Source organism: Aulostomus chinensis, chromosome 24, assembly GCF_037954235.1.
Source record: "Aulostomus chinensis isolate RoL2024-O1b breed Wild chromosome 24, RoL_Achi_v1.0, whole genome shotgun sequence".
Taxonomy (NCBI): domain Eukaryota; kingdom Metazoa; phylum Chordata; class Actinopteri; order Syngnathiformes; family Aulostomidae; genus Aulostomus; species Aulostomus chinensis.
This window is the reverse complement of record NC_141343.1, coordinates 3479625-3503349: the sequence shown is the minus strand read 5'-3', so window position 1 is coordinate 3503349 and position 23725 is coordinate 3479625. Positions and strand designations below refer to the sequence as shown.

The 23725-nt window shown below is 45.9% G+C and overlaps 1 protein-coding gene and 1 long non-coding RNA gene across 6 annotated transcripts; one reads left to right on the top strand and one right to left on the bottom strand.

The window, feature by feature from the left end:
- Positions 1 to 218: 218 nt before the first annotated feature.
- Positions 219 to 2143, top strand: LOC147238405 (uncharacterized). Of its 2 annotated transcripts, none has more exons than XR_015111825.1 (3): positions 219 to 389; positions 1312 to 1414; positions 1627 to 2143. It is a non-coding gene; the product is annotated as an uncharacterized LOC147238405 (long non-coding RNA). The 2 variants fall into 2 exon arrangements; XR_015111824.1 differs by lacking the exon at positions 219 to 389 and adding an exon at positions 443 to 995.
- Positions 2144 to 5872: 3729 nt separating this feature from the next.
- Positions 5873 to 23520, bottom strand: tmem102 (transmembrane protein 102). Of its 4 annotated transcripts, none has more exons than XM_086197684.1 (6): positions 23006 to 23520; positions 21613 to 21824; positions 11182 to 11520; positions 9304 to 9497; positions 8915 to 9127; positions 5873 to 8743 (listed from the first exon to the last, which is right to left on the bottom strand). In XM_086197684.1, exons 2-6 carry the CDS (start codon positions 21812 to 21814, stop codon positions 8144 to 8146), a joined length of 1548 nt encoding a protein of 515 aa, XP_086053810.1. In that variant the 5' UTR covers positions 21815 to 21824; positions 23006 to 23520; the 3' UTR covers positions 5873 to 8143. The 4 variants fall into 4 exon arrangements, with proteins under 4 accessions (XP_086053810.1, XP_086053809.1, XP_086053811.1 ...); XM_086197683.1 differs by having other exon boundaries at positions 23063 to 23520; XM_086197685.1 differs by having other exon boundaries at positions 23081 to 23520.
- Positions 23521 to 23725: the final 205 nt, after the last annotated feature.

Here is a 23725-nt window from a genome sequence, read left to right as displayed (position 1 = left end):
TGAAGGTGTCGCGTCCGGCTTGGAGCGTCTTGTCTGTGCCGAAGCAGGACGAGCCACAGGACTTTCCACCGAGTTCCACAAACTTCCCTGAGAACCGACCGCCAGGAGCTGGAAAGAGGACATTTCAAATACTCACTTTAGAACATGTGACAAGAGAGTTGTAGACGATTGGCTGCTTTGTCGTCACGCCACTCTCACGTCTGTCTTTACCATCTGGAGCTAGCAGCTAGCTTAGCTTAGCATATAAAGAACAGGAGCGCAGGACTTGATCTCTCTGCTACTGCTGTTTGAATGGACTTCACCGTGTACTTCTGCAGTTTTACTCACTGATGTTTGGTCACCAGTTCTTTTGTGTGTGTGTGTGTTTTCTTAAAGACTTGAAAAAAAAGGTGATTATTTAAAGAAGGCATACCGAAACATCTCAGAATATACGAGGCACAACCAGAGAATTTTTTTTTTTGAAATGAAATGAAATTCAGCATCGTCATTGACGCTGGCATTTAAATCAAACCAACAGTTCAAGTGCCGCTTTCACCCCAAGTTTCATCACAACGATCATTAAGAGAACCTGAACGGGCGGCACTGAGCTGGTCTGCTACAATTATTTCTAAAATCGTTGAAAGGGAAGGCAAATTTGAAACGGGTCTGTGGTGGTTCGGGGGTCCAGGTTTGTTTACCAGTTACAGATTCAGACTGAAACATTTGTGATCTCTCATCGGAACCAGAAGCGTCCACGTTCAGACCGAGAGTGACAACTGAGTCCAGTGTCACCCTTCCAGTGTGTGGAGCCCCCGACATGTTGGGAGAAATTAAAGGATTCAGTGGCAAGTAAAAGCACATCTTGATAAAAGAAGGTCAGCATCACTAAGTTCTCCCAAAAGTGTGATGTCAGTCGAAAAAATACTGAAGTGATAGCTCAGAGGTCTAGATCCATCCGCGAGGGCCTCGGCCGGGAGGCACAGGTGATGAAGGAGCGGAGGAAGCGGCGGCGGCAGGTAGGAAAGAGAGCCGACTGATAACTGGCGTGACCGCCGTCTGGCCGAGCTCGGATGAGCCGTTTTAGGACTGCGAAAAGACGGAACCGTTCACCTCCGTCACTGGGGGCTCGTACACAGGGATAAGGCATCATTTGGATATTTAAGCTGCTTTAATGTGCTACTTCACCCAAAAAGTACTTGCCATCGCCGCTCAGGGCTCTCAGAGACGCCTTGAACCGCCTCCATCACGTCTTAATGCCGGAGGAGCCAGCAGCAAATATTCGACCTGTTTCATTGACCTCCGTAAATTCTGTCCGTCTCTTTTTCTCTCCAGGTTCCGTTTCCTGGAGGGTCTCGACTGACATGAAAGAGGAAGTCCACCTTCGATGGGACAGGTTCTGACTCCAGATGCTCTGTGGACCCAGAAGAGGGACCTGGTAACGCCTGAAAACTGGTGCAATGTCTTTTTCCTGCTCGGTCTGTCCACCGCGGGTCAAACTGCTGTCCTGTCAGTCAGAGATGATTCATGTTGTCTTGTAGTGTGGATGTGGACCCATGGCAGTCTCATTTCTATCAGGATTCAACATCCACGTCTGTCACCACGTTCAGGTTTCTTGTCCATGATCTCTTCTATTTCCTCTCTTGTCAGGAAGCTACCTGGAGGATGAACTGGGGTTTTTAATGGCGCGCCTGCAGGAGGTCTCAGGGCAGCTCAGTTCTGCCCTACGTCACACCCCCACACACTGGCCCCCACCTCTGTCATCACCCTAGCAACTGGGATGGAGCCGATGGCCTCCAGCACCTGGAGAACCTTCTTCCCGTACAAACCGTTCAGTCCTGCTGGCTACCATCACCTGCAGTGAAACGTACGGACGGCGGTGCCTGGTACCAGCTAACGCGAGCGAGGGCCGTCATCGCAACAGTGCCAACGCTGCATGAGTGAGAAGGAGAGAGGGGTTGATGCGGGCGCTGGGAGACGATGGGCAGGGAATGGTCATCACTGGAAACCCACCAGCTCAAGGACGCAAGGGGTCAGGGGTGACTCCAAACGCCCCATGAATGTTGGACGCCACCTGATGTCACCACACAGCACTGATGCACCGAATCAGGTGGAACACAACTTTGTATAGGTTAGGATTTTGTTGTGAAGGCAATTTGTAAGTTTTGGTGAGAGGCAATTTAAATAAACTTTGATTAGAATCGAAACGTGTTTTTATATGATCCTCAAATACATTGTTGTTGTTGCTTCGTTGCGCTAGCCTAAGTGTGATCATCCCTGCCAATTCCTTATCTTCTTGACTAATTACCTGTCAAACTAACTACCTAATTGCATTTTTTGGCCAAAGTTTAAAAGACCAAACCAAGTGGGCGTCATAGATCATTGGAAAACTTTCTGGTCTGATTGGGAGGGACGGCATTCATCCCACGCTGGACGGAGCTGCTCTCATTTCTAGAAAAGGGCCCAGTTTATTATAGAACCAGAACCCTGACAACCCTGAGTTCAGACCTGGAGGCGGAGCTGCTGTCTGACGCGCTTCTCTGCGCGTCCACTAGGGGGCAGTTACCCACCCACAACCCCATAGAGACCGTGTCTGACCACGTCAGTTTATTCACTCCAATTCTATTAGAAGAGGAGTGAGTCAGAAAAACCTGATCAAAGTTAACTCAACCACTAAATTAACTCAACAGAATATCAGAGTTAGATGAGGACGATTGAATATCAGACCTCTGAGGCTGAAAACTGAACCGGTGAATGAAGTGATACCCGACAGCTGTGTTGCCCTGCTGAGTCTCACTGAAGCCTGGCTGGTGACGATGAGGATGCTCGTCTGAATGAATCCACTCCTCCAGTCACAGGAGCGCTCGCATTCCTCCAGGCTCTGGCCCAGGAGGTGGCGCTGCTGCCATTGTTGACACCAGTTTAGTAATAAATCCCAAACCAGAAGAAGTTTCCATTCCTCTGAGAGCCTGATTTCAGATTCAGATTCAGATTCAGATGACTTTATTTAGCCCCGAGGGGCAATTAAAGTACGGTACAACTGAGCAGCATGACATTAAAAAACAATAGAAAAAAAAGGGACATGACAGTGGGAATAAATAAGAGAATAAAACTAAGATTAAAGATAAAATACAATAAATATACTACATACAGTATGTACACAATGTAGAATGAAGAGTAAGGTGACTGGAGTGAGTGACTAAAGTGCAGACAATGTAAACAGTGTAACACAGTGTAACAGTTTGATTCTCAGTATGTCTCCTCTGATTAATGATTGAGGACCGTCCTCCTGGTCCTGACTCTGGATTCTGATCTGACTCCTCAGAGTTTCTATCAGTTTAGTTCTAAATCAGATCAAGTCATGATTGGAGGAGACTTCAGTATTCATGAGGATGTTGATAACCACAGTCTGGTGCTGCATTTCTCTCTCTCTTCTAGACTCAACTGGTGTCCATCAGTCTGTCCATGAACCCCCTCACTGTCACAACCACACCCTCCACCTCCTCCTAACATGTGGAACTGAAGCTCAACATCTGGTTGTGTTTCCACAGAAGGTGCTTCTGTCTGACCATCACTTGCGACCAATTACCAAATCTTCCTTTTCTCTCCAACATTCTGGAGAAAGCAGTTGCTAAACGGCTCTTGGCAACTTGGCAAAGGCTTCAGGACACTCCTCGTCGAAGTAACTTCTCCAGCTCCAAGTACAACGTTTACAGTACAAGGAGTAGTCGAACTACAAGGAGGAAAGGTAGTTTTTAAAATATTTTCCCTCAATATTTCTCCCATCATTTGGCGCTGCAGTGCCCTCTGCTGGACTAGACATGAGCTACACCTTGATTCATTCCCTTTTGGAGGGCCACCATTTACAACAACAAAAAAAGGGAATTGACGGTTTCAAAAAAGAAATCCTTACCTTAAACATCGTAACATCTGATGAAACACGAACACACTCAAAGATTTGAAATGTGATTTATTCCATGCTAAAGCTTTACATTTGATCGATATAAACCCCCAAAACAACAGTAATAAATACAGCAAATCAGAGAAAATAATTAGCACTTTGAGTGAAGTAACAAAAGACAAGTTCAGTTATTCATACTAAGGAGTTCCACGTCTGCTCTCTTCTTTTTTCTTTTTTACAGTGAGACTGTAGGGAACTGATTGATACAGTCATTGTGTTTCAGCGAATACGACCAAAACGGGAAAAAAAAAAAAAAAATCATCACAACCAAATAAGTCAGTTAGCGTGGGCTGATGTTAGCGTTAGCTGTCAGTGTGCTCTGTGCTTTGCGTCGTCATCTCTGGGCAGCAGATGGTGATCACCTCCTCACAACGCCAAAGATGTTCAAGAGTGACAGATGATACGAACGTGCGTGTGTGCATGCGCGTGGGGGGGGGGGGTGCGATTGCATCACCTGGCGCTCTCATTTATTTGGCTACTGCAGAAGCCGAGGTTTGAGGGCGGGGCCAAAGGGTTGTGGGACAACACAGCGAGACGCACGTGCAGCTTTTCCCCCGTCCTTGGTTTCACCATCTTTTGTGGGGGGGTTTTGTGCACGCGTCCAGCTCACAAACTCAAGATGGCTCAGTCCTCATCCTCCTATGTGACATCATCAGAGATTAAAGTCACCAGATAAAAGTAAGACCACTCAGAGGTTCTGTTCGGTCACATGACCCGGGATGTTATCGATACGTCATACTCGCCACGTTTTAAAAAATACATTAGTATTCGTTTATACATTTCCACTCATTGTTGTTTATGATAAAGTGACAATGAAAAAAAATGCAACTTCCATATTCACTGTTTTTTCAGTACCAACAAAACGAAAATATCATATAAACTCGTTTCCACTCAGATAAAAACCAGCGTTAGTTGTGAACTAGTGACAAAAACAAATTAACAAACAAACAAATATTGTGCATCCTTACACACGACCCTTGACCCTCAGACGACAGGCACAACGCTACCAGCACAGTAAAGAGAGACGATCGCCATGTGCGGTCAGAGAGAAAAACCAGTGATTGCTTCCAGTGTCAGGTAATCTCAGACTCGGCCCGTTAAGGTACAAAGTGAGACATTTTCATACACACCCTGCTTCCTCTGCGCAGGAGTCAACATTCTGGGTGCCAGCTCAAAAAAACAAACAAAAAACAACACACACACACACACATGCAAACTTTGGTTTTCCTCAGATTTCAGTTCATACAATCTCTCTTTCTCTCTCTCTCTCACTCACACACACACACACAAGCAGTACAGACAGACGCTATAAAAACCACTCAGTAGTAAGCACGTGAAGTTCAATCAATATGCAGAAATATTGTGTAACATGAGACTTTAGTGTTCGTGCACCTGATAAAAGACCAGCAGGACCGACAACAATCACCGCGCTCTGCGTTTGTAAACGTGACCGTAACCAATCGTGTGCTTGTAAGCGTTTTGTACCCTGCAGCAGCGTCCTGACACTTGGTGAACCACATCTAACCGGCGGACCAGCGATTTACCGATTCAGCCTCTGAAGATCGTTGGCGAAAGGACACGCAAGCCTCGCTGAACTGAGCTGGAGGAGTGAATGAACGCTTGCGTGTGCGAGACTCGCCGCTGTCTGACTAGTAATCAGATGGAGTGGCGTTGAGTTTGCTAACAGGTACGATGAGGGGAGAGTACCACAAGTTGAAGGTTTTAAGAGCTAAAGATGCTGCCGCTGTGCTTGGGTAGTGAGTTAGAAGAAAAAGAATATCAAAGTGAAATGAGAGAGAAAGAAGAGAGAAAGAAGGCGGCAGCAACAGTCCCAGAGAGAGGAAGCTGCCCAGGCCCTGCAAGGCGCATCTTCCCATTTTAACTCACTTCAAACGACCAAAGGAGACCCCCCATCCCCCTCCCCTCCTCGCTCCATCCCTTCATCCCCCTGTGGATAACTTGTCTGGTGAGAGACGATAGAGCCCGGCGGCTGTCACCCCCCCCCTCTGAGGGGGTAATTCAATGGGCCAGCATCTGGGTGTGTGTCTGCATGTTACACACACACTCTCACACAGAGCTCGTTAAAAGACGACCAACGAAGCAGGCGAGATAGAGGACGATCGTCAGGACCGGTCTGCAAAGGTGCGACCGCGGTACCGGTTCCTGCAGGGACACTTTCAGAGTAAAGTACCTCGATGATGTCGACGACAGTCCATAAAGCTGCACTGCGTGACTCCGATCGATCACTGACGTTCTTGATTCCTCGTTAAGATTTTACAAAAACAAACCAAACAAACTCCAGAGAACCTAAGTTCTTGCTCTGGTTGGAGAAAAACAAGTTTTGAGAAGTTCATAGATGTTGGAAGTAAACTTACATCATTGTTCACTTCCAGTAAACAACTGAATTCTCTTCAAGTAGAACAAAACCTCCACCGGCTCGTTTTATAAGTCCTCCCACATCTGTGAGGAGGAGGAGGGGCAAAAACTCCCTGGAACTTGGAGGAGGAGGAGCTCGTTCTGTGTTAGAGCTGCTTTTTGTTCTACGATGGTCTGGAAAGAGTGCCCCCTATGTCTAAATTTAATTCCTCATTTTCAGAACGCTTGGTGAGACAGTCTGGCTCTTAAAACGCTCTTTTTTTAGGAACTATTACTAGATTTTTAAACTAAGACTTAAGGGTATTGATGTAAAATGTCCATTGTTGTGTTCCATCCAACCAGCACTCCAGCCAACAGAGATATTGAATCTTCAATCTCAAATCTTGCGCCGCTATTTGAGGGGGTGGAGCCAGATTATATTTGGCGCCCTGGTAACAGGGGGGAAAAAAAGCGACATCAGCAGTTTAGAACATGTGCCCTCAGATCTGCAACCTATCAGACATTATAGTAGTTTGTTAGGAAGCCAGTTCATTTTTCTCAGTACAACACGAACCACTTAAGACAACTATATTAGTACCAGGTCCTTGTTGTAAATCGACGACAAGAATGTGCACGCAACAACAGTTTGGGTTTTTTTTTGAGTTGCAGGTTGATCATAGCTGCTGTTAGCTGCTATACAGTATGCGCGCTAGCCAGTCACAGTAGCTCACAAGCCTCGGTGGACTTGATCGGTGCAGCAGCGGCTAGTTTGTTTCTTAATTCAACCGCTAATGCCAAGCTAGCGACCTTCCTGAAAGTTTCGTGCAGATTCTTCTTCTCTGGCTCGTGACTCCTATCTCATTCCTGCCGGCAAACCTTCTTTTCTGGAGCCACGTGTAGAAAACAGGATAGCACAGCTCGTAATAGCGTCTGAACTGTGGTAGCTGTTTGATGCACGATGGCACATTCCACTTTGAGAACTATCAGATCAGGATAGCGTGTTTCAACTAAGGGTTGCTCTTTGGTACATTCCATGACCCCACATAAACGCCGCAGATAGAAGCTTAAATACCTTCATAGGGACTCATTTCTATGTCTAAGTACTATGAATACCTGAGAACGATTAAAAACAAAGAGAAAAAATGCCATGAAATGATATGCGGAATTGAAAAAAAACAACAACAAAAAAGCAGTTGAAAGAGAAACTGTTAAAGACTGTGCAGCTCTCCTCACGTTACATTCAGTTTCATCAGCCACACCTTTGTTTTTCCTCTAATTCCAACCACTCTGATCAGGGCCAAACATTTTTGGACAAAGGAGAGAAGTGCAGCAATCAAGGAGCTTTTCTCCATCTGTCTGAAGAAGAAAATGTATGAAAAGGCTCATCGACACACACGTGTACACACACACACACACACACACACACACACACACACTCTGTGTTCACATCTTCACTTGTTCAACATTACCACAGCAATCCCTCGTCTTTGTAGCACCAGCTGATAAGTCTGGTTCCGACCAGCTCGTTAGGAGCTGACCTTCTCTGTGGTGACAGCTTGGTGGCGTCTCGTCCGTCACGCGACACCCGTCAGTGCAGATGTCGCTGGTCAGTAGTAGCACGTGTTTTTTGGTTTGAACAGTCAATCAAGCAGCAAAGCTCTGTTGCATTGTTAGCGTCCGGGCTTCGGATGGTGAACACGGATGTTCAGTTTCACGCCTGCAGGGTTTTCAAGAGAAACATCTGCCTGGTTTCAGTCTGTAAATCCTCTGAGGTCACAGCTCAGAGAGCTTCCAGCGTTGTTTATTCGATGATCCAAACACACATCCCCAAACTTCCTGCGCATGTGTGCATCAGTAGAATTTGTCATCGATGCGGAAGTGTGGCCGGGTGACGTCGTCTGGGTTGAGGAAGACTGATATTGATTTCCCAGGGTTCTCGGTGACCAGCTGCTGCAGCCGCTGCGCCAGCTTGTCTTCTGAAGGCGAGATGATGCCGTTGGCTGGGTGGTGCCCAGGGGAGCTGTGGCCATTGGTGCTAGTTGCTAGCTCTTTCTTCAGCTGCCCCGCCTGCTGGGCCTGGTCCAGAGCTGCCCGAAGGTGCTCGCTGGGATCTGAACGAACGTGGGCAAGTTTTCTAGCAACAAGAAGGGCCTGGCTGTCAGTCAGGTGCTCTAACATGTTGCACTGGGGCAGGAAGTAGTTTGGGCAGTTTTTACCCAAGATGCAATGAGCCAGGTCATCCAGTAGACCTAAGAGGAGGCGGCCAGGGGTGTCGGTATCAGGGCAAGACAAGTAGACGGCTGGAAGTCGGTCACAGGCCCAGAAGAGCAGAGTACGCAGGTGGTAGAGGCTGATGCCGGCACGAGGACGTGCCAGGATTCGTGACAGCACAGCCTTGGCTGCTTGGAAGGCCTGGGCCATGGGGAACGGGATGCACTTTTTCAATTGAACCTGATAAGAGAGGGACAATTGATAAAACTGGAAGAGGATTTAAGAGATGCAGGAAACCTGAGCAGAAATCATTTATAGTGAGATATACGGGGCATGTGGAAAAAAAGAGAAAAAAGGGCAAAGAATCTCAAGTCAGACGCTCAATACTGGCAACGATGGGCAGCTCCTCACCTCACTGCGGGAGAAGGCCAGCCTCCACTCCCGGTCCGGCCGGCCCACTAGAGGGGAGCAGCAGGGTAGCAGGTAGAAGCCAGATATGGCCTCCTCTTCAGTGATTTTACCGTCCCAGAAGTGGTTTGCAGTCAGCCAGCCCTGAGCGACAGCAGGCCAGCCCCGGAAGGACACCACAGGCAGCAGGTCGTACAGCACCCGGCTGGAGCCCGCCTGCAGGGACCCCAGCAGGACAGCAGAGGAACGTCACCGTCTCAATCCTGAACATTCTTCTACAAAATACGGCTGCAGGGGACTTCTTTCATCTTAACATTTAATTACATTTGCTGTGAAATAACCACACTCAAATGTTGTGAAGAACTTTCTGGGGTTACTGGCTAAATCTGTACCTGGAGAATGATGGTTGTGAGCGGCCCGTTCCTCTCCAGCCGCTCAGGGGTGGGGATGCCTCTCTGGGGGCTTCTCCTCAGCTCCTCCACAGCCTCGCTCACCACCCCCCAGAACCACTCTGTCACTAGGCTGGGAGAGAAGTAGCATCCATCTAAAGACTGAGGAGAGCCCAGGGACGGGACGGAGCCTCTAGCTGGTCAGGAAAGGACGAGAGGAGGAGGCTGAATGCTGGTTCACATGGTGCAGGTTACACAGACCCTAAATATTCTGACAAGCAGGGCCAACATCCGGTTCTTGCTCAGACGGCCAGGTCCAGTCTTGAATATTTACCTCAGTTACAGCTGCTTAACTCTGCTGGGTGCAGTAATGTATGTTTGTAGACTGTGTATTTATACACACTTGAATAACCCAAAAATCTAGGTACTATCAATTCATTGTCCCAAAGTTCAAACATTCCAAATAAAACCTATTCACCAGTTGTCAAATTTGTACTTTTTGGCTGGACTTGGAGGGCGGCGGCCCTGGAATCCTTACTGACAGACTTCCATCGATGTGAGCTGAAGGAGGCGCTAATGAGCTGGGAGCAGACATCGCTGACATCCTGTTGAGTCAGAGGATGGGGGGCGAGCTGATCGTTGCTCTTCCTGGCATTTGTGCACCACAGCTGATGTGTTTAACCACTGCACACATTTCAGGATGATGTGGCGACGTGGATAATTTCTTGGCGGTCTTGCCTGATGCTGTCGTTGAGGGGGACGTGACCACCGACCACCAGAACTTGCCCGGCAACAGGAGATGTTGTCTGAGACATGAGCTCCAACGCACTCTCGTCAGCCATGGTGACAGATACTGATGAACCATTTTGCATATGCATCACAGCCCTCAGGTTGCCAGCTGAAGATGATGTGACAGAAGTGAGTCGGCTGGCGTGGCGTAGCTGCAGCCTTCAGGAATCACCCCAGTCAGCTTATTCCCACTCATCTGAACTTCCCTTTTTAGAAGGAAATGCTTCCTAAAATCAGTATAAAACGCTTCTCGACTGACTTTACTAAACTTCATGTTCATCTGACGAAGGTCAAATTTTGAGATCAGTAACTGAATATGGTAGCAGCCGTAGATCGGGCGCTGCTCTTCTTCTAGGCCTTGAACTTCTGGGCTTGTCCTTCTGTAAACACCATCACTAGAAGACTGATCCATCAAGCAATCGTCTGGAGCTTCGGTACTCCTGCAGTTTGATTTGGGGCAGAGGGAGAGTTGAACTTTGGTGCTTGTGGTAAGCAGGTACAGGAACTGGGTGACCAAAACGACGACTTAAAAAGAAAGAATTTAAATCTGATTTGAATGCATGATACCTAATCCTCCTTTTTAACCTTTTAGCAACTTGTGGTGGGATACACTGACATCAACACGAATTCAGCAGCATAAAATCCTGTGGGAAATGCTACGTTACATTCAGATAATGTGAAAAGGTGTTTCCTGCGTTGCAGAAAATTAAAAAAGATTCATATCAATAAATGTCATTACTTTTCTTATCTCGCAAGTTTCACAGTTGCGAGCATGAGCCAGATTCAACTTCAGATTGTGAAGTTCTACCCAGAAATGTTTGGCGTTTATGTGTGTATGGATACATAAAGTATGACTGAATAAATCTTTCGGTCTTCATTTCCAGGCACAGGGTTCCTCATTGCACCAGTCTGAGGTGTTAAAGAAACAATAACTGCAGCTCACGGGGAAAATTGCGTCGATTATCTGCTAATCAGCAAAGATTTCCTCCTCCTGTATGTCTATCACTCCTACTCTCTCTTTCTACACCATTACTGTATTGTGAGTCCCTCTTTATTCTGAACATCAATTTTCTCCTCATCATTCTTAATTACCCATTTCTTCCTCCTCCTCCTCCTCTTCCTCAGGAGGAAGTCCGTTCTCCTCCTGGCAGCAGATGTTCCAGCGGGAAAGGATGCTGGAGTCACAGAGGCGAAGGCTGAGCCATGAGTGGCATGGCGGGGAGTGTCTCATATCCAGGGTGACAGGTTGGTTGCGGTCATGGAGTTTCAGGGCTGGCACCAACAGGGTGAAGTCCAGGTCAAAGTCAGCCCCTTTGGCGTAGTCGCCTAGTTCCTCGGGGTTAAGGTCCAACACACCTTCACGGGCACCACCTGACAGCAACAGGTATTCGTTTGCCACTGGGAGGCGCTGGTCCACCTTCTGGACAAGGCCTGGAGGTTTGCGTGGAAAACAATAAACACTCAACAAAATTCATATTTGTACATAGAGAGCAGCACTGTTAGGAGCAGCAATGAGCCGAAACAAGTGCCTTTCGTATTTGGATGCACCTCGGTCCACGCACAAACACTCTGGAGAGGAGCAGCAGGTCTGTGGAGCACTACAAAGTTGTTTTTAAAGGTATGACATATATTTCTGAGTCTGGGCTGAAGTTTTACACACACAAGAACAAACACACTGAATTAACAGATCCCTCAGTGACCACTGAGCCAGACAAATCACCACAGTGGCCTCGGCCAAGCCGAGCGCCCGACACGCTTCCTGCAGACAATCACGGCATGATTGGCAGAGAGGAAGCTGCATTTATGAATCAACAGCTGGACGAAATAATGCTGGCTTATTAGAACTTGTGTGGAAGTTCTGTAATTGGATTGGTTGACGAGTTAATTCACAGACCCAAGGATACAGTTATACCGCTTGAAGTATTAATGTTGAGGCACAAAATTATGTGTAGTCGCTTAATCATCCTATAATTATCATATTCTTATTATATTTTAGACAAGGGTGCACTATAATTTTCCTCAGTCCTAAAAAGAGGCCTCATCATTCGACTGTTTTATGAGAAAAGCTGGAACCTTCAAATCCCTTTATGGCTACTTAGCAGTCTTGTAAACTACCCAGGCACTGCGCCCATGGGATCCACAGTGCTGGAGTCAAGTAAATTATGTTTTGCCAGCTTTAAAAGAGCCATGGAGAAATGCTTGATCCGACAGCCAAACATCTGCCGGTCCGGAGCTAATTGCTAGCTACGAAAGGTCAAAGGTAAAACTCTGACACTTAAAACTTTTCACGCCCTCGCAGCGAAGGGATTGTGTGAGCATGACTGTTTTTTGTTTTTTTTTCTTCTACGGTGCAGTTAAGTGGCAGCAGAAAACTGAAGCCGAGGCGCCAGACCAAGCCAGCAGGTCACGGTCGGGGAACCAAAGCTCCCAGTACGAATCCTAACTTACAATTACATGGGTATACAACCTTGGTGGCAGGCTGCCATGTGATACTCTCATGTAGCCAGGATTCGATTTGGGCCGGAACAAGCAGGAAAGCGCTCTGACACGTCCAGAGACTTAAGCAAATATTGCACTTGGCCGTTTGTGAATTTGATGAAATTACAAAATACCACATTATTGTCAAGGGCACTGGGAATTTTCAGATGCATTCCAGGACCTTTTCTCTAACCGGCTAGAGCAGCTTCTTCTCTAGATGCGTGCACACAAATTAATAAGTAGAGGAGCCAAAAGCAAAACGACATCTAAAAGGGAAACACCTTTGAAGCCGCTTGTCCTTAAATGACACGTCACTTGGTTTTGGAAGTTTAATGAAAGAAATTCAAGGTGGTTTGATCTTCACCCATCAGTTCGGAGTCCTTATCAAGTAAATCAGATAATCCATACGTGGTAGAAAATACACTGAAAACATCCTGAGGTCTAAAATGAGAGTGAGCTCAACAACAGAGGGAGTTCACAGTCAAATGTGTTAGCGAATCTCTGGTGCTTTGCTTTGAAGGGGAGCAAATGAAAGTGCCTGATCTGATGCATGGGGGAGGGGAGGGGGGGGGGGGGCACTTGAAAAGAGGAAGAAAAAAGTATGCAACAGCTACTACTTGATTTTTATTCTGCAGCAGAATCAGCTCATCTTCAAGCTCCACTCATCAACTGACAAGACGAGATCAACTCAGTTTGTGGGTGAGGCTCAGATCTGTGGAACCCCCCTGTGGCATCGCAGGACGTCTCCGGCAGCACATTCTGAAATCTTCTGTTCGCTAATATACGATGAGTGAGTCAGTATATATCCAAAAAGAAGGGGAAAAAAAAACAAAAAAACGTATCGCTGACTAACCTGTTTGTGACGGTCAGGTCACATAAGAAGATCCTAACTGATGATTTTCCAGGTAAAAACGTCTACAGCTCAAATCACTGCAGCACTCCAGATGCTGCGCGTATCACACAGAGGTCTGAACTTGACACAGAAAGCCCTGATGCTCAATGATTCGCAACAGTTTGAACTTTATGGACATTTTGGATTGTTGGGCTGTTGATGTTCCACTGCATCGTCACCGTATTTGCAAATGTGCCTGCTGAGAAAATGCATGAAACATCAACGCAGATGTTTAGGTCACTTGTTCCCCTTGAAACAAATTTACAAATTTGAGTCATCACATCAAAATCTTTACGACCTAGAACAATATAACCTTAACTATCAGAGTACTAGGTGAGGAGAAACAAAGAAAAGTAGTCAATTCACATATTGCAGTACTTTTTGGGGGTGATACTTTAAATCGCTGTGCTGATTCCTGAATAAATATTTAATTCATTTGCTAAGCGACAGACACTGTCAGCAGAGGTGGCAGCAGTTACTGACTTTATCCAGCAGATGGCGAAATGCAGTTGTGTAATCCATGTTCCCCGCCATGACTCCAGCTATGAAGCTGCTGGGGGGGGGGGGGGGGGGGTGTTATTGACGTGTGTCATCCTAAGGAAACTACCATGTTCTGCATGTGGACGAGAGAACGCGCCTCCTCAATACATCACCTTGGTTACGGCAAAAATATGACCTCATGAACATGAAATAAGAGCTGTCAGTCATAGACGTGTCATGAAATGATCATCCACCTGGGAATGCTTGCTCCTCCTCCTGTCAATCACATTCATCACACCTCGTCATTGTAAGAACTGATGGAGTTACTTACACCTGACGGGTATGCTAGTCCACAGACACAGTGACATCGTATCAGCGTTTTTTCCAGTTTCAACATCTGCTGGCTGCAGCGGCGCCAACGTCTCTGATCATTTTACAGCAGGTTATAGAATAGGAGATGAACAAATAAATGACAGACAGGAACAATAAAAGCGTCCCCATTGTCAATAATTACACACGAGGCTTCACTGATGATTTAAACCTCCCACACGCTGCAGCGGGAGGCTGCTGAGGTCTTTGCAAATGTGTTCAAACATGCAGAAACGTCCCTGCGGGAGCAAATTTTGTTGGACTTTAAGAGCAAAACTAAAAAATGTCCTTTTAAATTCTTCAAAAGGAAATAACAGTCCAGGCTTACCCAGTTTGTTTGAGACTGAAGTGTTGTGTTCTGGTTTTGGTTTGATTCCTAAAGGAATCCCCCATTCGAAAGAAAGAAAAAATCGTGGATTTGCAATTGTGAATACACAAGAAAGATGTAAAACCCAAACAATGCTTGTTGGCACTGTGTAGTCAAACTAGCCAAACAAAGCTTCAGACGCAGGCTGACATACCTGAAGTGCTGAGAAGATTGTTGAGGTGAACAGCTGAGGGGCGCAACACTTTTTTGGCGTGGTACTGTTGCTTTCCCATGCTAAAGGAGCTAACATGGCTAAGCGTTTCTGAGAATTCCAAAAGATCTTTTCATCGGGGCCATGGAAGTGAAACGGACTCTTCCAAAGCACCTTCTGTGGGCGCTGAGCTAAAGGGCTAGAAGATAAAGGTCACTCCGTCGCTCCCACTCTCACCGACAGTCATGACCCAAAGAACAAGATCGGTCATCCGTGTGGGACTCGCAGGGAGCCGCTGCTCCTTCGTGTAAAAGGGAGATAAATGAGGTGGTTTGGCTATCTAGTTAGTATTGAGAGAGAGAGAGAGAGAGAGAGAGAGAGAGAGAGAGAGAGAGAGAGATCAAAGAGAAGAAGAGAGGGGAAAAGACAGTGCAGTTATAAACTGATCAGGCGCCAGCCAAAGGGGAACAAGTTTAGAGCTGTATGACTGTTTTTCTTTTTTGCTTTTGTGATAAAATGGGTCAAATAAGCATGGAGGAGGAATAGAGCAAAGGAAAAGAGAAGCAGCAGCATTTTATCTCTCGCGCAAAGCCCTCAATTAGACAGAGAGAGAGACAGACAGAGAGAGAGAGAGAGAGAGAGAGAGCAAGCAGTGGAAAAACTGTATCAATTAGCGAGCCTTCTCCAATCTCCACATTGTGTTCCAGTGAGGATCCTCAAATTTTCCACAGTCAATCTACTTTTTAATCCAAAGTGTCAAATTGACCTTCAAATGCTGCTTTGCTGGGCCTCCGCCAGCAAGTTCTCTCTCACACTCAGACACTCACATGCGCGCGCGCGCACACACACACGCACGCACACACACACACACACACACACACAGTGAGAGAATAGAGCTGGAATGGAGGTCTAGGCTGGTTTCACGGCCACAGATTAAACCTAATCCTATAAGAAATGTCTTTGAATGTAGATTTCCATTAGAGGGAAGTTTTTCACTGAGAAATATTTTCAGACTAGAGCCAATTCCATGTCGCTGAAATGATTGCTTGATGGCCATACGCTGCTCCGTCAGCCTCAGCCTCAGCTCACCCAGGAACCTGCACAACACGCCAACCACTTCCTTGCTTGATATTAACCAGAACACCCAGCACGAGCTGCAGCTCTGGAGATGTCCTGACCCAGTCGTCCAGCCACAATCTCACTTTGGTCCAAGTCGCTCGGCCTTCCAACACATCAGCTTTAAGAACAAAATGTCCTCTTGCTGCCTGATGCATCTCGCCTGCTGACTGCTGCCTTTGTACTGAGGTAATCAACGTTCTTCACCCACCTGTCAGTGGCTATGATGTTATGGCTCACCTGGGCTCAGTGTACTTTCCTGAAAATGAAGCCGTTGTACTGAATAAACACCTACAGAAAATGCAAATGTGTTCTCCTCCAGGGTCGATTCAGCTACGCAAGCTCAAAAAAAAAAAAAGAAGAAAATTAGAAGGTAAAGTCACACTTCTCAGAAATCCCCCCACCAGCGGAACAGCGGCATCATGGGAAAGAGGTATTCTCTCAACACAGCCGAAGCGAAAATATTCTACCACACACACCTCTTTCTCCCCCCCATAAACTCCGACGATAGCTCTGTCAATCCCTCTGGAAAATGAGGTTCCTCTAGATCAGAAGCCACAAGGCCTAAATATAGTTATGATCATAAATAAAACATCTGGGACGTAACTGAGGTTTAGGCTGTTTCATAGAGCCAATAGAGCGTGTACTTGGAGGTAAAACAATAAATATTTCACAGGTGGGATTAATTACAGGTGACGACAAGGAGCACAACAGGTGAGCACCTCCAGGCATAGAATTACATACATCCTTATGAGCCACAATATAAAAATTCTATGAGGTAGAATGTAACTTAATCCCACACGCACCCTCCGGAGCGAGGGCGTCAACAACATGTTCTCATTTCTTTCTTGTTTCACTTCAGCGTTTTCAAAAAGCAAAATACAGATTTGATTATCTGACAAATTCAATAAGATGATCAAATCAAATTGTTGGCAGCGGTTAGCAGCAGCAACAGCGCCTCTTTGCTCCACTATTCTGTACATTTTATTACACACAAAAAACCCTTTGCTTTATTCTAAACTTAAAATCTGCTTTGTCCCCTCTTCCTAGTCACCACCAGTGGGCGCTATGTGTTTATGCTACGCAAAAACAAAAGCTGTACAGTGGATGAGCTGTAAGTTCACTCTGGACAGCGGCACGGCCTCCTCTAGACGACAGCGTGAACTCGGGTGATTTGACGTAAAGTCAACTGCGGTTTGCGTTCATGGTGCTGATGCACCAGCGTTCAGGAACGAAAGCTGGCGTGTGCCAGAAAGGTGCCAAAGAAAATGAACGGCCATCATTTATGGAGTCCAAAGACACTGCTTGGCACTGGTGTGTCTGCGCTGATGGAAACAGAATACAAACAAAGCCTGAATATTCAAATACAAATATTTCACTCATCTACTGTTCGCCATGGATCGAGCCTGGCTGCCAGATGGACACAAGCTCTTTAATCAAAAATGGCAGGAACAGAAATCGCCTCAGCCAGAGCAGCCATGTAGGCCTCTAAATCCAAGCCAGCACCAACAACTACAACTCAGAGAACAGGAGTGGGATTAGCATCCAGCTATGTCCCTGTTAATGAGCTGGGGTGGACTGGAGAGACGCAGTGGCAGTCCAGCAGGCCAGCCTCTGGGCGCGAGCTTGGCAACGAGAGCTGCATCCCCAAGCAGGACGAAGTCACCGCTTTCATGGTTAAAATATGAATCAAGATCCCCCGAAATAAAATATGCATCTCAATTACATGATGATAAATGCTCCCAATAGTTCCGCCTGGTGCAGTTTACAGAGGAAAACTTTTTAGATTTAATCTCAAGTCTTATTTTGATCTCTTCAGCTTCAGCTAATCTATGTGGGAGTCACAGCATCAAATGCCTTGACTTTATACTTTTACAACACTTTACATACTGGACACTGTTTACAGCTCATTGCTGGATACACTGCAAAGCTCAGATCATTCAAATATTACCTTTTTAATGCCTTAAAGTATATTAACATTTGATGTCTTTGTGTATTTTTTTTTACATCTTGGCAGGGTTTTATTTTTATTCTTTAACTTAATGAGTCTGTTGTGCAACTCAACATGGTTCAAATATACCATTCAAATATTCATTGTTTGACTTTGACACTGCCCAACGCATTAACGACTGATTTCAAAACTGAGAGGAAGGAGCGTTCAGATATCTGACGGCTGGTCAGAGTCCTCTAGAAATGCTAGTTTGAATATTTCCTCTTTGGAAAGTGTGATGCTGCTGAGGGTGACTGAACAAAGCCTGTTTGTCGTGTGTGTGGGGGGGGGGGGGGGGGGTTTGTAAGGCAGAAAAACTGATAGTGTGCGTCTTGGTTTTTGCAGGAGGGGAACTGTAATGAAAAGGAGGGAAAGAGGGGGCGCCCTTCTGTGCTAAGTTCATCCACCAGGCTGCACAAGCACAAAACTGATGAAGGAATTCAGCTCCTGCTTGCACGTTTAGATGTATTTTTATGACCTGGTATTCCTGCAGACCTTTAACTCATTTTTACGTCGCAAAAATTGTAAGACGAGTTATCACAACAGGTTATTTTTGCTGCCTTAAAAAAAAAAAAAGATATCAAAATCTAAGCTGCGGTGACTTTTTAAACTTATCTCAAAAGTATCTACATCCACTGTTACCGCTGAAAACATGAACTCTGAACTGAACTCTCCAAAACTGGAGGACGGATTTTTAAGATCTGAAACGTTACATTTGGGGATACGGCGAAGCTACAGCGCAAGATCATCTGCTTCACCAGCACTGTGCAGCTATTTCTGCCTTCATCAGACTTTTGTTAAATAAAATAAAATACAGTAACCCCCACCACACTCGTCTGAAGGCAAACTCTTGTTTACTCAAACGCAGGGTAAATAAGAACCTCTACTGGGATCTGTCAGGCGGTGGAGAAATTCACTGGGTGCACTTAGCGTGTGAGCCTGTGTGTGTGTGTGTGTGTGTGTGTGTGTGTGTCTTTAATCTCTTTTCTCTTTCCTTTTCCTCCCTGACAGTGCGCAGGGCCCAGTGGGGATCCCACTGCAGATAAAACTTTAAAAAAAAAACCCTGGCAAAATCCAGCCACAGCCACCAAGTATGGAGCCTCAGCATCCACGCACCAACACACACGCCAGCGCAGACATGCCTCCAACATGCTTTAACAAGGCCCCTCCATCGAAGGGCTGCCTCCTCTTTTCCAGCACCGGCTTTCATCCTCAGCAGAGGCTGGTGAGGCATGGAGCTGTTAATGCAGCTAACGCCGTGTTCTTATCTTTATACTCCTCGAATCCAACATTCCACCATTTTTTTTTTATTTTGGTGTCTCTTCCTGTTTCACAGAGCCAGAGCTGTCACAGCAGGTGGTGAGGCACGGCGTATGAAAATACCGGCAAGGCGTTGGTGATTATGCCAAGGAAAGCAGCCTCAAAGCTCAAAAAGTTTACCAGGAGATTCTCAACCGAGAGGATAGCAGGAGAGAACAACGTGGAGGTATGAAGACTGAATGGAGGGAGAAAAAAAAGCATATACACAAAAAGGAAAAAATACCCAAAAACTAGTTTTACAGTTCATGCAGACGGTGAGTTGAAATATGTGACTTCTCCCTGGGTGAGGTGGCCTTTTTGATGAAGATATTTTGAAGTCGATGTGAGTTGTCAACTAACCCAATATTACACTGTTGATAATCTGGGACACACAGAGCTGAACCGAAACTTCACACCTCCCCTAATAAACAGGCGCGACACAGAGGGTGAAGGGGGGGGGGGGGCGCACACAAGAAACAAAGAGAGATGAACACCACACTGGAAAAACACGCTTGTTCATCCGTCTATCGTTGCAGTTACAAGTGACAGAAGGATAATGGCGGTGGGAGCGGGGGTGCCACCGACCAGCAACCAAAAATGTCACTTCGACATCCCAAACTGCCAGTAAGAGTTGCTTCGTGCTAATGTTAGCATGTCCTGCAGTAATGCAGCTTATGCAAGACAGAAACAGACTACTAACACATGAATCATAGCCTGAATGTGCTCATGTCATTTAGAATCTGATTTGCATTTGAAAGCCTCCCAAAGGTTTAAATTGTCACCTATTACAAGCATCTCATTTTGGCTCCTAAAGAGGATGGAATAGGAGATCATAGTATCTGACACATCGCTGGGATGCAGACGGAGGCTAACTGAGTGTCTCACACAAGCTGTGACAGAACCCGAGTCATGAAGCGAGTCTGTTACGAGGGAGACACGTCACATCCAATTTCAAAGATATTTTCTGGCCATTTTCTTTTTTGCCATTTCTGAAATTCAGTTCGTGGAGTGCAGACGGAGAAATAAAGGAACAAATGTCTAATTCATGTTGCTTTGAGTTGTTTGTGCAGCGTCTCAGTCTGACTGAAAAAAGAATCGCTGAGGGATTTTATATCAAATAAAAACTATGACAGAGTGAGATAAAAAGCTCGGTGCTTCCAGAGACAGCAGGGCTGGACAGTGTCTAAATTTTCCAGCAAGTACATCTGCCATGTGTAAATTACTGCTGCGCCAACATGAAGGGAATCAAATTTTGTTGTGTTTGTTTACTAGCAAGTGCCTGTGTTTTACGAGGGCAATGGCAGGACGGGAGGCCGGCAGCGTACAGTAACAGCGACAAACTCCATCCAACTACAACCTGAGCTCAATCCAAACTCTCCGAGAGGCAGAATTATTTCAAATCTTTACGTCAGCTTTGGAGGAAATGAAGGGCAGATAACGGGAGGGTGGCGCTTGTGTGTGTTTGAGTGGGAGCAGCCGAGCGAGGCGCAGAAAACAGGACATCAGCAGTTTGTTTAATACAAAAATTAAACAAATGTACGTCACACTGAGATCTAGCGATACAGAATGTGACCTCAGCTCCTCCTTGGCCTCCATGGCTGCCGCTGGATCTTGAAAATTACTCTGATTCGCTGGTGAATCTTTACAACCTTAGAGAATAAACGGTATGAAGAGGAACTTCTCTGACTTTTAGGAGTCTATGCACAATTATTGAACATCTTTTATCAGGATTCGTCAATCTTAATCTGAACGGCTCCAACCATTGTTGACACAGCCTCAAGGTCAGAAGTCGTGGTGGGGGACAAAGTTTGGTTACTAATTTGTACCTTTTGGTAACCAAACTTTGTCCCCCACCACGACTTCTTACTTTGTACCTTTTGGTAACAAATTTGTACGTTTACAAGAGCAGCAATGCTTAAGTGATCCCTAATGCCTCACTGAAAGATGTATAAATACATATACACGCACAGGTAAGTGTATACACACACTGTAAAATTATATAAATACAAAATTCAAGATTTTTTTTTAATTTTGTTGACAAGTGCAGTCGTGTTTCTAGGGAACTTCCTGTTTCTCTTTATAAATCTGAAGACACCTTCCAGTTGAACAGTCACAGAAACCATCTTCTCCATGTTTGTAGGAACTGAATCGTCATTAATGAGGCAGGGAATCACACACTTCCGTGTATTGAACGCCTAGTTGTACTTCTGAAGTTATTTTAGTGAAAGTACTGCAAAAGAATCAGCAACTTATGAATACACACAGACAATAACAGTACCTTAACATCTAATATATTACATTTTGGAGGTAACTTGGCTAAGACTGCTCAGGACATTAAACTGCATATCATCTTGAGTTTGATTGCGTTATATCAGACATACCTAGCATGTTGAAGATGAAATCCTTGGCGGTGTGGACCTCTAAGGCCGTTTGGTCTCCGAACTCTCCCTGCTCCAGTATTACCAGCTCAGATACTTGTGCTGACAGCTGCTCCAAGGTGGCTCCAGACCGGAAGTCCACCTCAGACAGCTTCTTAGTGGGGGCTGGGGAGCGCGGCGCCACCGCACTCATCAGGGTCTCCATCTCAACAAGCCTGTGGGGAACAAGCAATGACAAAAAAATAAAAGGGTCAGGTGACTGATATGGTCAAGACTTTAGTTTCAATGCCAGCGATGCAGCTAAAACAGGTCCCTTAAAAACTGCAATATGTTAACGTTAGTCTGCAGCAGCAAGGAGCCAAAGGGGGTGGGGGGGTGGTTTTGATCTGTTTTAGGAACGTCTTACAGTGAGTATTTATGAGTGTATAATGCGGGCCTTGTTCTCAAACGCCTTGTGCAATCACGAGACGGTGGGAGGCTTCCGGGTGAAACTAGCACATCAGGGAACAACGCAAGTTCAGCAGCAGCAGAGGAAGAAAACTGTAAACCCAATTCCTTGTGCTGACTGCACATTTAAAGAGCAAAAGTGCTCTTACTTTTTGGTAAATTGACCAGAGAAGTTTTTCCAATAGTAGCACATATTTGCATCATTGCTTTTGGCTACATTAGAGTCAATTTGCTATACTTAGTCTAAATGGTCATTATTCATCAGGAGCTGAGTTTATGAGGCTTGTCATTCTAGAATGGGCAAAATATACTACTTGAACCCTTATCTAGCATAGCAGCAAGCTAAAGGAGTCAAAGACACTTGAGTTACTGTTGTATCAGTGAATGGGTTAAACTCTATACCTTGTAAATAGGAGATCCATTCGTTGACATGTAATTATATATCACACAGTTCCTTCAAAAGTAACAGGCCAAAAGTTGCAAACAAAACCTCCTGCGCGTGGAATGACAACATGTCCAAAGTAGGTCAATTAGCGAGCGAGCGCTCTAATTCTAGCGGCTAAGCTAATAGCAGAGCAAATTAGCCAACTTGCTCTCTGCTACTTTATTTAAGTTAGCTAATTAAATAATTAGTAAAAAGGTACAAATAAGCCTGCCCGAGACTGAAACGGCTCCAACGTTTGTACAGCACACACAGACTAATTTGACTCCCAGTGTTTAAAGGTCGGTGCCTCGCCCGGCCAGCTAATTTCTTTTATTAGCCAATATAATCCAACTAGCTTTATCAAATTAGCATGCTAGCTGGTTTGACAAGTGGGGACAGCGAAGACAAGTCCTGCACACACGTCTGCGCAGACACACACACACATTCCCAGTATACAAAACAAACAAATACACACACAAACACACCCATCCATGCAAGCACATAGCTCAGGTGCCGTTAGCTTACGGATCAGATCATTAGCTATGTGGCTAAAGCTGTCAAACACCGCTGCCAGCAACACACCCTTCAACACGGTGCTACCGGGGAGTTTCTCCGCTATCTTGAACGTTCACTGCTATTTTGATTCTTGTGCTTCAATCCGCCGTCTTCAGCTGTCATTTCCAACAGGTCCCAGGCGCCACCTTCCCCCTGGCAACACCGTCCCACAAATCACGGTCCTACTAAGAGAATCCGGGGATTAGTAGTAAGTGTAGCACGCACGCCCCACGTTGCAGAAACACTGAGGGATTTGTGCGACCAGGTTTGTGATTAAAATTGTGTCCTTGCAGAGGAGATGAGGCTGGTGTGAGGCGTGATATTAGCGAGGCAGAGCCATTCCTCTGCACAGCTCGTGTTCCTGGTGCATGGAAGCAGAGTAGCGGGGGTCTACCCTGGAGGGAGTGGTTGTAGTGGTCCTGCTGGGACTGTTGGTCCCTGTGTGGCTGACACGCACAGGTTTCACACCTCGACCACTTCTCCGGAGCTCTTCCTCCATCACAAAACTCTCTTCACAAAAACACTGGCAACAATTCCCACCCAGGAAACGTCACTCAGTACACAATGACCCCCCCCCCCCCACTAACAATAGGATTATATAAATGATAAATAAATAACTTATTCTGATTTTTTTTTTTTAGATAAACCCACATTTCTCAACAGAACAATTTTTTTCTCATTTCGGTGGCT